This window comes from Scyliorhinus torazame, chromosome 6 (genome assembly GCF_047496885.1).
Source record: "Scyliorhinus torazame isolate Kashiwa2021f chromosome 6, sScyTor2.1, whole genome shotgun sequence".
NCBI classification, from domain to species: Eukaryota; Metazoa; Chordata; class Chondrichthyes; order Carcharhiniformes; family Scyliorhinidae; genus Scyliorhinus; species Scyliorhinus torazame.
Window position 1 is genome coordinate 310,996,253 of NC_092712.1, and position 15,520 is coordinate 311,011,772.

The 15,520-nt window shown below is 47.8% G+C and overlaps 1 protein-coding gene across 5 annotated transcripts in view; it reads left to right on the top strand.

Moving 5' to 3' along the window:
- The window catches only part of ulk4 (unc-51 like kinase 4), a 633,709-nt gene that overhangs the window by 278,486 nt on the left and 339,703 nt on the right, over positions 1-15,520 (top strand). For all 5 annotated transcript variants that reach the window (XM_072510060.1, XM_072510064.1, XM_072510062.1 and 2 more), the window contains 2 exons: positions 7,266-7,387; positions 13,703-13,759. In XM_072510060.1, coding sequence (XP_072366161.1) covers positions 7,266-7,387; positions 13,703-13,759 — 179 coding nt within the window. The remainder of the gene's footprint in view (positions 1-7,265; positions 7,388-13,702; positions 13,760-15,520) is intronic.

The window sequence follows — 15,520 nt, forward strand, 5'->3', positions numbered from 1 at the left end:
TGAACAGTTTTCACACGAGGGGGTTAGGCAGTTTGTTGACAAATAAAAAAGAACAAATCAATAACTAAGATGTTCATTCATTCCACCCAGAAATAGTTAGAATAAACAATGCTACTGACTTAAATTAATAATTTGTTAGCCCCTGGGAAGTTATTAAATGAACTTTATTATGGGGACCATATTCTTCTTAACATTCTAGGTGCACGAGGTGTGTGCGACAGGGCAAAAATGGACGGAAGCAGCTTCACCCAACTTGTACTTTATATGCATTTCTAATTGCAGATGTGGCAGGGGCAGCAAGCCAAACATGAAAGACTCTGATTTAAATATTTATAAGTCACAGAAACAACATCTGGTCTTGCATCCTCCCTTAGGATGGTCACAGGCCGCATGCACAAGTTCTTGACATCAACTGGGAATTTTCAGTTTAGCCTGCGTCCGAATTCTGAAGATGTCTAAAGAAGCCAGCAGCAAATTGGTCTGTGACTGGTTAATCCACTGTTGAGAAATCTCCAAGAGTTTTTTTCCCTTGCAGTGACTCTGCAAGTCACCTTGTAGTTTCTAATTAGAACTGGGAAGTAGCACATAGGTTATTCTCCCACCTGTTCAGGAATTGAATTGTGTATGTGCTGCTTGAAGGAAGAGTCAAAGGAGCAAGAAAGACTTTGAATGTCAGAAAAGTGTAAGGAAACAAAAATAGAGGGTTAGGGATGCCAGTTAAATGTGCCATTGTCCTATCCATTGTTAGATCCCACGAATAGAATGTTTCACTTGGAAATAAAACATCTGGACCTCACAGAGCAACAATACTTATGGCCGCCTTGATTCATCAGGGAGAGTGTAACAGAATTGGCAAAACAAGCTGCAGAATCTATAGCTCAGGCACAGGCATAGAGCTGTCAGTGATGCAGGGAAATTATCACCGGTGTCTTCGCCAATATTTTTACCTCCATCAATATCACAAGAACAGGCAATCTGTTCATTATCTCTTTGCTGCTTATCGGAGGTTGCTGTGTGGAAATTGACTGCTGAGTTTTTTAAAAATAAATTTCTAGAGTGCCCAATTATTTTTTTTTCCAATTAAGAGGCAATTTAGCGTGGCCAATCCGCCTACCCAGCACATCTTTTGGGTTGTGAGGGTGAAACCCACACAGACACGGGGCGAATGTGCAAACTCCACATGGACAGTGACCCAGGGCTGGAATTCGAACCCATAGAATCCCTGCAGTGCAAAAAGAGGCCATTCAGCCCATCGAGTTTGCACCGGCCCTTGGAAAGAGCACCCTACTTATTAAACAAAACCATCCAAAATAATTAACCAAAATTATGCAATTGAAAACGAGACAAACGGGCAAAAACACATATTAACTTTAGCCCCCAAAACTAAACTAATCCCCCCCAACAGCTTACGGTGACTAGCTCCTTAAAAAAGAAATGAATGGCTGCCATCTTAGGTAGAACCCTTCTGCCCACCCTCTAATAGCGTACTTAACCTTCTCCAAATGTAGAAAAGATATGCCCGGGTCCTCAATGCCGTAACTGCTGTGTTTCCCACATCACAGCAATGACTTCTCAAATACTTAGTTCGCTGTAACGTACTTTGGGATGATCTGAGGAGCTGCAGATTAGATTTCAATTTACCCCTTCTGTTATCATCATTGTGGGTCTCAGTTAGTCCTTGGTTATAGGACCAACAGAGATTGCTGGAGGCAAGGCTGATGGTAAACCTTAACTTTTATGAAGAATTCTTCGAACTATACACAGTACAGTAACAAGAGGCTTCACATAGAGCTATCTTTTAGTATCTTCTGCTGTCATGTGATCTTGCATAATTGCTAATGAAATGAAAATCGCTTATTGTCACAAGTAGGCTTCAATGAAGTTACTGAGAAAAGCCCCTAGTCGCCACATTCCGGCGCCTGTTCGGGGAGGCTGGTACGGGAATTGAACCGTGCTGCTGGCCTGCCTTGGTCTGCTTTCAAAGCCAGCGATTTAGCCCTTAGACTGACTATTTAGATTAACCTCTTACATTGCGGGACTTCAGGTGGTGTAATGTAGGGGGAAGACGTGCATGAGGTTCCCACTAGAGAACTGCACTTTTTGCCCCTTTCTGTCAGCATCAGTGGGATTTTCTTTTGAAAACCAACATAATTTCCTTGATCCTGTGTATAATTTTTTTTAAAAAAATATTTTTTTATTCTCCTTTTTCACATTTTCTCCCAAATTTACACCCAACAATAAACAATAATCAGTAACAAATGTAATGTCAATCCCCATATCAATAACAATGATCCCATTCCCCCACCAAATCCCAGACATTGGCCCGCATGTAAACATAAACAAATGACAAAGAGAAATCAGGAATCACCCATAGTCACCATTAACACATACAGTCCCCCTCCCCCCAACCCTCCCAGCCCCCATCCCCCATAATGTTCGATGTGTTCCAATTCTCGAAAGTGCATAATGAATAATGCCCATGAATTGTTGAACCCCTCCATCCTTCCCCTCAGTTCAAATTTGACCTTTTCAAGCAGTAAGAATTCCAGCAGGTCCCCCCGCCACACCAGGGCACAGGGTGGAGAGGTTGATCTCCACCCTAACAGGATCCACCTTCAGGCGATTAACGAGCGAAGGCTACAACATCTGCCTCCGTGCCCGTTTCCAACCCCGCCTGATCCGACACCCCGAATATGTCCTCCCGAGGGCCCGGGTCCAGTTTCACGTGCACCACTTTAGAGATTACCCTAAATACCTCCTTCCAGTAATCCTCCAGCTTTGGACAGGACCAAAACATATGAATGTGGTTAGCGGGGCCTCCCCTGCAACGTTCACACACATCTTCTACCCCCTCAAAGAGCCGGCTCATCCTCGCCCTTGTATGGTGAGCTCTATGCATCACCTTCAGCTGTAGGGATCCTGTGTATGATTGAAATGTCCCGAAAAGTCAGAGGAAAGAAGGTGGACGCAGAAGTTCGTCAGCGGTGTTGGAAGCCTCTCAGAGTTTGTCGGCAGATAAAATGGCGGAGGCAGGCTCTGGGGCTCCGGCCACTCCACTAACGGCCGAGGTGCTTTCTAGTACCTTGCCGAAGATATTAGATGAACACTGGCAGATTGTGCCGGAGGATCTCCGGAAATCCATGGAGGAGGCCTTGGCCCCTATCTGAGCGGCTCTGGAGAAAACCAATGAAACCGTGGAAGCCCACGGAGCCAAGATAAAAGATCTGGATCGGGTCCTTTCGAGCCACATTGATCGGATGGCCTCACTGGAAGCAGAGTTGTCTTTAGTGGCCGAAGTGAACAAGTCGTTGAAGGCCAAGGTGAATGATCAAGAGAATCGGTCCAGCAGGCAAAGCATTTGGATTTTGGGGCTGCCAGAGGGGATGGAAGGCCCAACACCGACTGAGTACTTTGCAGAGATGTTCGGGAAGATGGTGGGGGAAGATATCCCAATTGCGGACGTTACCCTTTCGCCTTGCCAAAACTAACTTTCGTTATAAGACCATAAGGCATAGGAGCAGAATTAGGCCATTCGGCCCATTGAGTCTGCTCCGCCATTCAATCATGGCTGATATTTTTTCATCTCCATTTTCCTGCCTTCTCCCCATAACCCCTGATCACCTTATTAAGCAAGAAACTATCTATCTCTGTTTTAAAGACACTCAGTGAATTGGCTTCCACAGCTTTCTGCGGCTAAGAGTTCCACAGATTCACCACCCTCTGGCTGAAGAAATTCCTCTTCATCTCTGTTTTAAAGGATTGTCCCTTTAGTCTGAGATGGTGTCCTCTGGTTCTCGTTTTTCCTTCAAGTGGAAACATCCTCTCCATGTCCACTCTATGCAGGCCTCGCAGTATCTTGTAAGTTTCAATAAGATCCCCTCTCATCCTTCTAAACTCCAACGAGTACAGACCCAGAGCCCTCAAACGTTCCTCATATGGCAAGTTCTTCATTCCAGTTATCTGGAGGTCTGAGTGGCCCACAATTGGGCCTCGCTTCAGGAGTTAAATTACACCAGTCTAGTTGACAGTGTCAAGTCAGACTTGCAGAAATGGGTTAACCTCCCCCTATCCTTGGCAGGTAGGGTTCAGACTATTAAAATGAACATGCTGCCGAAACTTTTATTTCTTTTCAATGTCTCTCCATTTTTCTCCCCAAGTCCTTTTGTGTTAAAGTTAACAAATTAACATCCTCCTTTATTTGGGTGGGTAAGACTCCAGGGTCCATGGGGCTTTGCCCAAACACAAGCAATCAGGGGGCTTTGCTCTACCCATTTATTGTTTTACAATTGGGCAGCCAATATTCAGAAGATATTGGCCGCGATTAACAAGCTGTGCCCCGCCGAAACTGAGGCGCGAAGCGGCCGGTAAATCCCACGCGAGGTTTCTTCGAGAATTTACCCGGCTCACCACATCTTGTGAGATCTAATAGGATCTCACGAGACGTTGCGATCTGGATCCCGCCCTTTGTGGGGATCTGGCTAATCTGCATATTAAAGTGCTACAGCAAGGCGCACTTTTATATGCAGTCGCCGGAGTTACCCAAGGTGTGGGGTCTAACCCCTGTGCCTTAGAGACCCCACGTGAGCGCCAGTTAGTACTGGGGCTCTCCCAGGTGTTCGGGGGGCCCTCGGTGGCTGGGCTCTGGGCAGGGTGATACCCTGGCACCACTGATGCCACCTGGGCATCCTGGCACTGCCAGCTTGGCACCCTGGCAGTGTCACCTCGGCACTCTGGCTGTACCACCTTGGTGCCCAGGTGGCACTGCCAGGCTGGCAGGGACAATACCAGGGTGCCAGGCTGGCAATGCCAGGGTGCCCGGGTGGCATTTTGCCTGTGCCGGAGATCGGGCCCGGGGGTACCCTCTCCTTCTTAGATGGGGTGTGGGGGCTTAACCCCTTATAGGTGATTTGGGGCATTGGGGAGGTCCAGAGGTTGGGGGGTCGAGAGATTGGAAATTGTGTTCTGATCTCTTCCTGCTCTGGTGAGCGCAGCTCCTCAGTACAAGAAATGAGACTAAATAAAACAGAGTCCCGTTAGATAGCAGGGTCTTTCTCTGCGCTGCGAGCACTGGGATACACCTGGCTAAACTCGCTCGACATGTTTCATTTCCATTGGATTGTGCCCATTGTTGTGCTCCTGCTTCCATATGGGTCAAATGGAAGCAAGCTCATTCGAGGCTTCACGCAATAGTTACTGCATCGTTGCTTTTCTCTCCAGTTAGATTTCCCCAGAATCCAGTGGTAGCCTCCACCCTAAGAATCTGGAGGCAGTTTGAGCAGCATTTCAAGCTCTGATCACTGTTCCCTGGCTCGCCCCCATTTGCAACATCCACCTTTTTCTGCCAGCAGGTTCGGACTCGACGTTTAAGTCAGAGGAGAAGGGTCTGGATAGGTTTGGCATCCTGTTCAAGGAGGGGAGGTTTTCTGGTTTTAAGGGGTTGGCGGAGAAATTTCAATTGCCTGGTTCCAGTCTTTTCAGCTCTGTTGAGTGAGGAGAGGACGGAACGGGAGGATAAATTGGGTCCCATTCTGGATGGTGAGGTATGAAGTGAGGCCCTTCTCAGGGTCAACTCCAGGTCTTCATGCGCTCAGCTCAGTTTGATTCAATTCCAGGTGGTGCGTGGGGTGGATCTGACTAAAGCGAGGGTGAGCGGATTCGTCTCTGGGAGGATAAGTGTGAGTGTTGCTCTCGGGGGCCAGCTAACCGTACACGCATGTTCTGGTCTTGTCCCAAGTTCTGGGTCTCTTTCTTTAACACTGTTGTCGGAGATAGTCAACGTAGATTTGAATCCATGTCCGCTGTGGACATTTATGGGGTGTCAGACTCGTCTTCACTCGAGGGTGAAGGCGGATGTCCTTGCTTTCGCCGCGTTGATGGCCTGGAGGCGAGTTCTAGTTGGGTGGAGGTCTCTGACTCCGCCTAGTGCATTGCCTTGGTTGAGTAACCTCATATCTTTTCTACATTTGGAGAAGGTTAAGTACACCATTAGAGGGTGGGCAGAAGGGTTCTACCTAAGATGGCAGCCATTCATTTCTTTTTTAAGGAGCTAGTCACCGTAAGCTGTTGGGGGGTTTAGTTTAGTTTTTGGGGGTTAAAGTTAATATGTGTTTTTGCCTGTTTGTCTCGTTTTCTATTGCGTAATTTTAGTTAATTATTTTAGATGGTTTTGTTTAATATGAACTTTTAAAAATAATTTTGTTTTAAAAACCTTTTACACCATAAGCCCCATCCCCCCTCCCCCCACCAGCCCCAGCCCCCCTCAACAGCAGAACATACCCGCTGGTTCTAATCTTCTGGATGTGGTGAGCATGTTAACATGAGTGTGGCACAGTGATTAGCACTGCTGCCTCACAGCTCCGGGGACCCAGGTTCGATTCCGGCCTCAGGTGAATATCTGTGTGGTGTTTGCACTTTCTCCCCATGACTGAGTGGATTTCCTCCGGGTGCTCTATTTCCTCCCACAGATGCCCCTTAGTGTCTAGAAGGTTAGTTGGGGTTACTGGGTTACGGGATAGGGTGGAGGCTTGGGCTTAAGTAGGGTTGCTCTTTCCAAGGGCTGGTGCAAACTCGATGGGCTGAATGGCCTCTTTTTGCACTGCAGGGATTCTATGGATTCTGTGATATTCTACATTATTTAGCTTCTTTAGATTCCTAACAGCAAGGATGGCAAGGTGGTGCAGTGGTTAGCACTGCTGCCCATGGCACTGAGGACCTGGTTTTGATCCCGCCTTGGGTCACTGTCTGAATACATTCTTTCCGTGTCTGCGTGGGTTTCACCGCCACAACCCAAAAATGTGCAGGTTAGGTGGATTGGCCACGCTAAATTGCCCCTCAATTGAAAAAAAATAATTTGGTACTCTACATTTATTTAAAAAAACATTCCTAACAGCAAAATCTTATCACTTCTGAATCTTGTCTTCTCCAGTGAGAACATTCCCAATTTACATAATCACTTCTCGTAATCCAAACGCTCCATTCCCCAAATAATCCTGGTTGTTCTTTTCTGTACCTTTAAATAAACTGAAATATGCTTTCTGTGCTGTGACGACCCGCAGTGTATATCGTATTCTCAGCATGGACACACAGACGATTCATAAAGTCGCAGGTTTGCTTCACTATTACAGATCAGCGTTGACCTTTTCGGACATCTCAGTATCTGATGGCTTTACACACTGTCACGAATTGCGGTGATGGCTTCAATTTATTGTTAATCATTTTATTCATGGAGTTACGTTATCAACTTACAAAGCTTACTTACCTAATAGGTGGCGTTCTTTCTGCACTGAATAACGTTTCTGGGCGCAAGCATCCATCGACTATTCAAGCGAAACATTTGAAGACATGCCTTCCCATGATGCCTGTGATGCTCCATCTTGTGACCGCTCAGGTAATCTAATTTTAGGCACCTGTCTGGTGACTGAGAAGAGAAAGGGTTCGATTATTAAAACCTTCCAACACTGAGAGCCCAATCACGTAACTGTTTGTGTGTGCACACCCACACTTCTGGCCAACAAATTAATGTAAGAAAGAAGCAAAAATGTGGATGTTTGTTACCTTGTGTTTTGAAATATCACCTTACCTTGCAGTTGGGCGAAGTGTAAGATATTTACACAAATCTCCAAATGATTCTGCTGAAATGTTTTGGTGAGGAAACAAACAACAAAGTAAATTCAGTGTATCCAGCCAAGGGGGTGGAACAAATAATCAATGTTTTTTTTTAAAACAGGGATTTGTTTGAAAACTTTGAAAAAAATAGTCATGATATTTGTTGATAATCTCGAGCAACACTTTTCACCGTACATATGGCCTTCATTGCAGCATTAGTGGTGTCGTGATGAAGGGTGGGTATCCAAGTACGGTGCAAAATTGCACAAAAGCTTTCTTGTTTATAATTCGGAAATCTTCAAGGCAAGGCTAATAATTGGATATGGTTTCAATGCAGTGGTTTCTCAAAGCACCTTGAACCAATATTTTCTAACTGCAATGTCAGCCCAAAGTCGTTTCTGCTTGATTGAAAAAGTACCAAGACCAACATCAGGAAATGATATGTATTGGAAAATATTCATGGAAGGTAGGAGTCAATCGAGTGAGGAACTTATTGGAGAGAAAAAAAAAAATTAAAGTCGATTCCACTGACTTTCTTTGAACTGTCCGACTGAGCATTTTTAAAATTATATGCGGTATTTCAGACAATGCCAAAACTAATATTTTGAAAAAAATATTTTGCTAATTCCCGTACTGGCTGAGGTTATTCATGAAGGCTCCGCCTTCTCAACCTTGTCCCTCGCCTGAGGTGTGGTGACCCTCAGTTTAAATCACCACCAGTCAGCTCTCCCCCTCAAAGTGGACAGCAGCCCATGGTCATCTGGGACTATGGCAACTTTCAATTATTTGAAAGAAATTGCATGCAATAAAGCCAAGTATTCTCATTCCTGAGATTATATGTAATGCAATGTTCTGACAGAGAGTGCTAAAATTCCATCAAATTATGTACTTAATGATTTCATTGCTAGTCCTTTAAGACTCGTCTTAAACCATCTCTTTAAGTTTTTGATCATCTGGCCCAATATCTCCTTATGTGGCTCAATGCCATGTTTTGTTTGCTAATTCTCCTGTCAAGTGTTTTACTGAATTAAAGGTGCTAGGTGCAGGTTGTTGTTGATCTCCAATGACAATGCAGATGGCGAGTCAAAATTAAGGGGAATATTCCAGTTAAGCAGTGTGAGTGGATGCGGGAATATCTGAGTTGAACCAAGAATACGGAAGAGAGGGGCAGCACGGTGTCGCAGTGGGTTAGCACTGCAGCCTCACGGCGCCGAGGTCCCAGGATCGATCTCGGCTCTGGGTCACTGTCCGTGTGGCGTTTGCACATTCTCCCCGTGTTTGCATGGGTTTCGCCCCCACATTCCCCCCCCAAAAATGTGCAGGCTAGGTTGATTGGCCAAGCTAAATTGCCCCTTAATTGGAAAAAAAATGAATTGGGTACTCTAAATTTTAAAAAAGAAAGAAAAAAAAAGAATACGGAAGGGAAAAGGTGACGGGTGGGCAGGGGAAAAAGATTTGGGGAAGGAGGTGAATGGGAGAGAAGAGAAAAAGTGATGAAGAGCAAGGGAAGAGCAGGGAAGAAATACTCCACAGGGTTGGATTTAATGCCCCCCGCCACACGCACACACACACACACAGGTGGGTTTGAAGGCAGGTGTACACATAAAATCTAGCCTTCCCGTTGCCTCCCTGCCCAGCCCTGACCGGTCAATGTTTTACAGGGGATGGGGAGGCACTGGGTGCCCTCCCCCCTCATCCCACTGGCCCAGGCCTATTGTGGCCTTTAAGTTGCCAATTAATGGCCTCACCCTGCCCCACTGGCATTTTACCGGCGGCGGGGAAGGCCCGCACCATGACTGTTGAGGGGGAGTGAGAGGGTAAGAAAACTCTCAGAAACCCTCAAAGCTTGTCAGGCTTGCTGGGGAGCGGCTGCCTGGGCCTCAGCGAGTAGCGGGCAACAACTTGGTGTCAGATCCGCGCACTTGGGGTGTCGCCCTTGGAATCAGGGTGGCCTGGTTCAGATCCCCATTGCTGCCCGGTTCAGACCCACCCCTCTAGTGCTGCTTACAGGCTCCTGGCTGTTCTCACAGCTGACTGCTGTCCTGTAAATGCTCAGAGAACTTCCCACTAACCCCGTACCGCAGCTGTGTCATCAAGGGGATGGGCTGTCGCTGGCCCACCAGATGTTGACACTCAGTGCAGTCCTCAGAAATGCAGCCCCACTGCAGATGAAGCAGGCGATTAGCAGAGCTCACCCTAACCAAAGGACACCTGCACCGTGGCCTTTGGAACCCTCCATGGCACACTGCCCTTCTCAGAGTAGAGACCTCGCCAGTGACACCCAACCCTCAGGATTAAGAGCTGTGTCTTGGTGATGTGGGCAGCACTAACTGCCTCTGCCACCTCCTTTCAGGCATTGTCCAGGAGAGTGGGCTTGAGTCTGTGGCCCACCCTGGAGAAGAGGGTGTCCCTTCTCTCGCCAATGGCATCAAGCAGTGCAGTGGGTCCATTTCAGACTCCCCAAACAAGGGGGGATGGCAGGACTTTCTCTGAGCCATCTTCTTGGCTGAAAAGAATGTGATGGTGAGTGGAGTGCTTCTAACCAGCTCCAGCTTGGCAGGCTCTTTCATCCAAATTCCGGCCCCAGCAAATCCGCCGCCAGCGGGGATGGGAATTGTTTCCAATTCACGCCGGAAAGATCCTGGCTCATTTGCACATCCTGAATCTTGGAACAAACAACACCCCCAACACGAACGTGAATTGCATGCGATTCAGTTCCGCAGGAACACTTAAGGCGTGGAATCGGGAAGGGGTGCAGCTGGTAGAATCTGTGAGTCTTTTCTGGGATTTCTGAAGGTTGTTATGCATCGCAAGGTCTGACAAGCTCTCTCGACACATCGCGATCTGGATCCTAACCCACAATGGGCAGGACCCAGACTTGCAGAGTCAAGTGAGCTTAAAAACTCACATATCTCTGCTGATGCCAGATCTAACCACAATTTCTTGGCCCCGCCGAGGTGACCCCCAGCTGAGTGCCATTTAACACTGGTCCCCGCAAACGGAAACCAGGCAGAACGGCATATGGAGGTGTGTGTCCCATGCGATCAAGGTGGTTGGTATCTGGACAGGGTGGCACCCTAGAAGTGCAGATGCCACCTGGACACCTTGACAGTGCCACCTGGACACCCTGGAAGTGACACCCTGGTGCCAGCTAGGCACTGCCAGGGTGGCCAGATGGCACTGCCAGACTGGCAAGGGCACTGCCAGACTGCCAATGCCAAGGTGCCCGAGTGGCATTTTGCCCATGCTGGGGATCGGGCCCGGCGGTGCCTTGCCCATATGAGGTGCGGTCGGTATGGGAGGCTCGAGGACCCTTCAACAGTAGATGGGCTGGGGGGTGAGGGGGGGGGGGGGGGGGTCAGGGATCGGGGGTCATATCGGGGGGGTCGAGAGAAAATGGCACCCCAATCTCAGGAAATGTGACTGAGTGTGGCATTGGCAGAGCATTCCCTATTGAGGCCTACAAGCGCCAGGAACGACCCCTCTAATCCCGCCCAGAATGGACTCCTTTTTTTGATTGGATCAAGACCTTAGTCTCCCAAATGGAGAATTCCGCCCAATGTAAACTGAAGGGGGCGGGATTCTCCCAGCCTCCGCGCCGAAATCGCGATCGGCGCGGGGGCGGAGAATGGGCGTCGATGCCGAAATCCGGTGCGATGCCGCTCCCGCGATTCTCCAGTTACACTTCGAGAATAGCCGCAAATCACGCGCGCAGTCTACGCCGCGCGGGTAGGGGGCCATTGACGGAGGCCCCCGTGGCAATTCTCCAAGTGTAACTGGCCGAGTTCCTGACGGCATGGGTCTCTCATGGTTCCACCCGTCGGGAACTCGGCGTGGCCGCTGTGGAATCAGTCCGCGGCCGCCCTGGTAGGGAGGCAGGGGGATCCTTCACCGGTGGGGCCTCTCAGACGGCCAGGCTATTGATCGGGGGCCACTGATCCACAGGTGCGTGCAATGCCGGGGGGGGGGGGCATATCCTTTTGGTGTTGGTCCGCGGTGTGGGTCCGCCATGTTGCGCGGGGCAGCCGACGCAGGCCGCCACTGTGCGCATGCCCGAACCCCCGACCTGAAGTGCAGGGCCCCGCATTGGCAGCCGGAGCTGCGAGGAGTACTCCAGGGCCCTGCTGGCCCCCTTCAGGAAAGTCCAGAGTGATTGGCCTGCGTTTTGACGCTGGAGTGGGGACACAGCCCCATTATTGGAGAATCCCGCCCAGGGTGCTAATCCAAAAAGGTGCAGGAGTAGAGAGAACTGGGGGGTCATGTGCATAAAGCATTGAGGATGACAGGGCAGGTTGGGAAGATGGTTAAAAGGGCATAGGGGATCCTAGTCCTTCAGATATGGAGGCATAGAGTGCAAAAGCAAAGGAAGTTATGATGAACCAACTGGCTTCAGTATCAGCTGGAGCAGTGTTTTTCAAACTTTTTTTCCGGGGACCCATTTTTACCAACCGGCCAACCTACGGGACTCAACCCGGCCGACCTTCGCAACACACGCCGGCCAACCTTCGCGACCCACGCTGGCCGACATGCGTGACCCACCATTTTCTCTTACCTTGTTTGTTGCTGACAAAAATGGAGGAAATGGTTTTGGGTCCCTTTGGCCCCAATGGTCACTTTGCCCCCGAACTTGAAAAAATAATAAATATTTTAAAAATGCGGCCGCACTGCGCATGCGTGCCCAATCATTGGTGCGCATGCGCGTAGTTTTGCGCATGCGCCCCGTTCATCGGGCACACATATGCAGTGCGGCCAAATGTTTTTTATCTGTTCCTGGCCTCTTTGAAGGCCGCTTGCAGCCGGCATTATTAAAAGCCGGCTGTTGCGCGCGGATTAGCGCGATCGGAAGCGCCGCGACAGATGGCTCTGCGACCCTCCCGACACCCACCCACGCCCCTGAGTTTGACAATACCTGAGCTGGAGTATTGTGTCTAGCTCTGGGCACCACACTTGAGGGAGGATGGGAGGGCATTAGGAAGGGTGCAGAAAAATGTTATGGGAAAGGCTGCAGGAATGGGGGACTTCAGTTAATAACTAGTTTGAATAAGCTGAGTGGTTGTTCTCCTTAGAGAGGAAAAAATATGAGGTGATTTGATTGAGGTATCCAAAGCATGAGGGGCGGGATTCTCCGATAATGGGGCTAAGTGTTGATGCCCTCGTAAACGTCAGAGCGTTTTACGATGGCGTCATCTGGCCGCTAGGAGCAGCAACCCTGCGCCGCACGGGGGGCCAGCAGGGCTGGATCCCCCCCTACCCCCACACCAGGATGGTCCCCACAGCCAGAACGCCGAGCTCCCGCCGGCTAGGACCACACGCGAACGACGCCAGCAGGACTCAGTGGGCATTCGGCCTGTCGAGCGCGGAGAATCGGCAGGCGGGCCACGTTGAGCGGCCTCCAACCGGCTCCGCAGAAACCGCGCCTGCGCCATTGGTGCCGATTCTCCGGTCGCCGAAGAATCAGCGGGCCGACGCCGGAGCGGCGTCGCGGGATCCTGCCCGAGGTGTCTCTACAAAGTGGATGGGAAGAAACTGTTTTCATTGGAGGAAGAATCGAGAACCAGAGGACACTAATTTAAGGTGTGTGATAAAAGAACCAGCAGCGACATGTGGAAATAAGTTTTACCCAGCGAGTGATTAGCATCGAGGACGTGCTACCTGAGAGTAATGGTGGAGGCAGGTTCAGTCGGGGTTTTTTAAAGGAAATTGGATAACCACTTGGCGGGAAAAAAATGGCAACGTTACATTTAAAGGACAGGGTGGTGGGACTAGCTGAGTTGCCCTTGCAGGGATCGAGCTCAGAGACGATGGGCTAAATGGCCTTCTTCTGTGCTATAACTATTCTATTGAATTGTTTGTCTAGATCTGGATGCTTATGAGCAATCCGTTCATTTTTCTAGCACCCTCTATCTTTCTTATACATCTTAAAGCACTTGACTTTCAATTTGTTAATTTGAAATATTGTCACAGTTCAGGTGTAAATGTGCATCATGCAGTAACGTGCTGTCTGCTGCTGAACACAGTGTGAGGGATGTGTAATATTAGGTTATGCTATTTTTTTTAAAGTATTGTTAATGTTATGCATCATAAATCTATTTTTCAGATATTCAGACCGCAGATTGTCCATGAGGAATTTCTTGTCAACTGTGGAGCATTGTTTGTAAGTAAAGAATTACTAATTACTGTAATTGACTTTTCAAAGAGGCAATGCGCTTGGCTTTATATATTTTGCAATATAACATCCCACACTCTTCACAACCAACAATTTACTTTTGAAGTCCAGTCAGATTTAGCAATCAATTTGTACACAGCAAAGCCCCACAAATACCATATAAGATAAATGGTTAATTAATCTGTTCTTCGGATTAGAAGGAACTACTGTATTCTACATTATTAAAGTAATAGGGTAAAGTTATCTCTTCTTTCATAATGAATTGGGGAAAAGGTCGCCTTTTAGTGCAGAGCTTTATGAATGAACACTGTCCAGCCATAATAATTGCTGTTCACATTAAGAGCTTCTGCATAGAAGTTTATAAAATGCTCACTGAATTCTTGCTGGATCGGCACAATCTCCATGGCTGCATATATTGACAGTAAGAAGTCTTACAACACCAGGTTAAAGTCCAACAGGTTTGTTTCAAATCACTAGCTTTCGCAGCAGTGCTCCAAAAGCTAGTAATTTGAAACAAACCTGTTGGAATTTAACCTGGTGTTGTAAGACTTCTTACTGTGCTCACCCCAGTCCAACGCCGGCATCTCCACATCATGTCATATATTGAGAGCACTATTCCCGGCCAGAATGAGGATGATTGTGACACTCTCCATTCATTGGAGAATAGACTGATCGCTGCCAGTGACAGGGATTGATTTTATGCACATAATTTGTGTGTAACTACCTTCTATGCATTGCTTTTGCTGGATAAATCACCCTGCTTTCATTAGGCAAAGTTTCAATAGTTTTGATCATGATTCCATATCCTATAGTTAATGGAGACTTTTTTAAAAAATAGACTCTGTTGACTGTTTGGTGAAGTGCAGTTTGAATAAATAGAGTTTATTAGAGTAAAATATACTGTTTGCCAAAAGTCCTGCTCTAGGTTCTGCCCCACTTCCAACTCACTGATGCAGTGCAACTCACTGGTGGCACAAAAATGAAAATATGATTGCAACTATCTTGTTCAGAATTCAATGCCAGCAGAACTATCTGCAGTGTGAGCTGTTTTTAATGTTTCCCAGGTAGCATTAACCTTGATTTAACTGGGCAAATGCTGTGTTTCATAGGCTGGAAAAGTCATTACCGGTTTGATAGTGAAGTTTCCACTGATTGCTGCCTCTGTTGTCATCCAGGAATGAAAACAAAAAAGTTTCTTGATCAACCCTACTGAGTTGCTCACTGAATGAATATGTGCTAACATCAGCTGGTCGATTTGAAATTCAGAATTGCAGTTCTTCATTTAGGAAGGTTAAAACTGTGTTTTCTAAAAGATGAGAGATTTTTAAAAGCAAAATAATTCCCTCACTGCGTAGGGAACAGCCTATACTGGAAAAGACTATCCTGCCAGATGGGAGTTAACAAGTTTAAAAAAATAAATAAATTTAAAGTACCCAATTAATTTTTTTCAATTAGCAGATTTATTTTCACTGGGCAGCACGGTAGCATAGTGATTATCACAGTTGCTTCACAGCTCCAGGGTCCCAGGTTCGATTCCCAGCTGGGTCACTGTCTGTGCGGAGTCTGCACGTTCTCCCCGTGTCTGCGTGGGTTTCCTCCGGGTGCTCCGGTTTCCTCCCACAGTCGAAAGATGTGCGGGTTAGGTGGATTGACCATGCTAAATTGCCCCTTAGTGTCCAAAAAGAGGTTAAGTGGGGGGTTACTGGGTTACGGGGATAGGGTAGATACGTGGGCTAGAGTCAGGTGCTC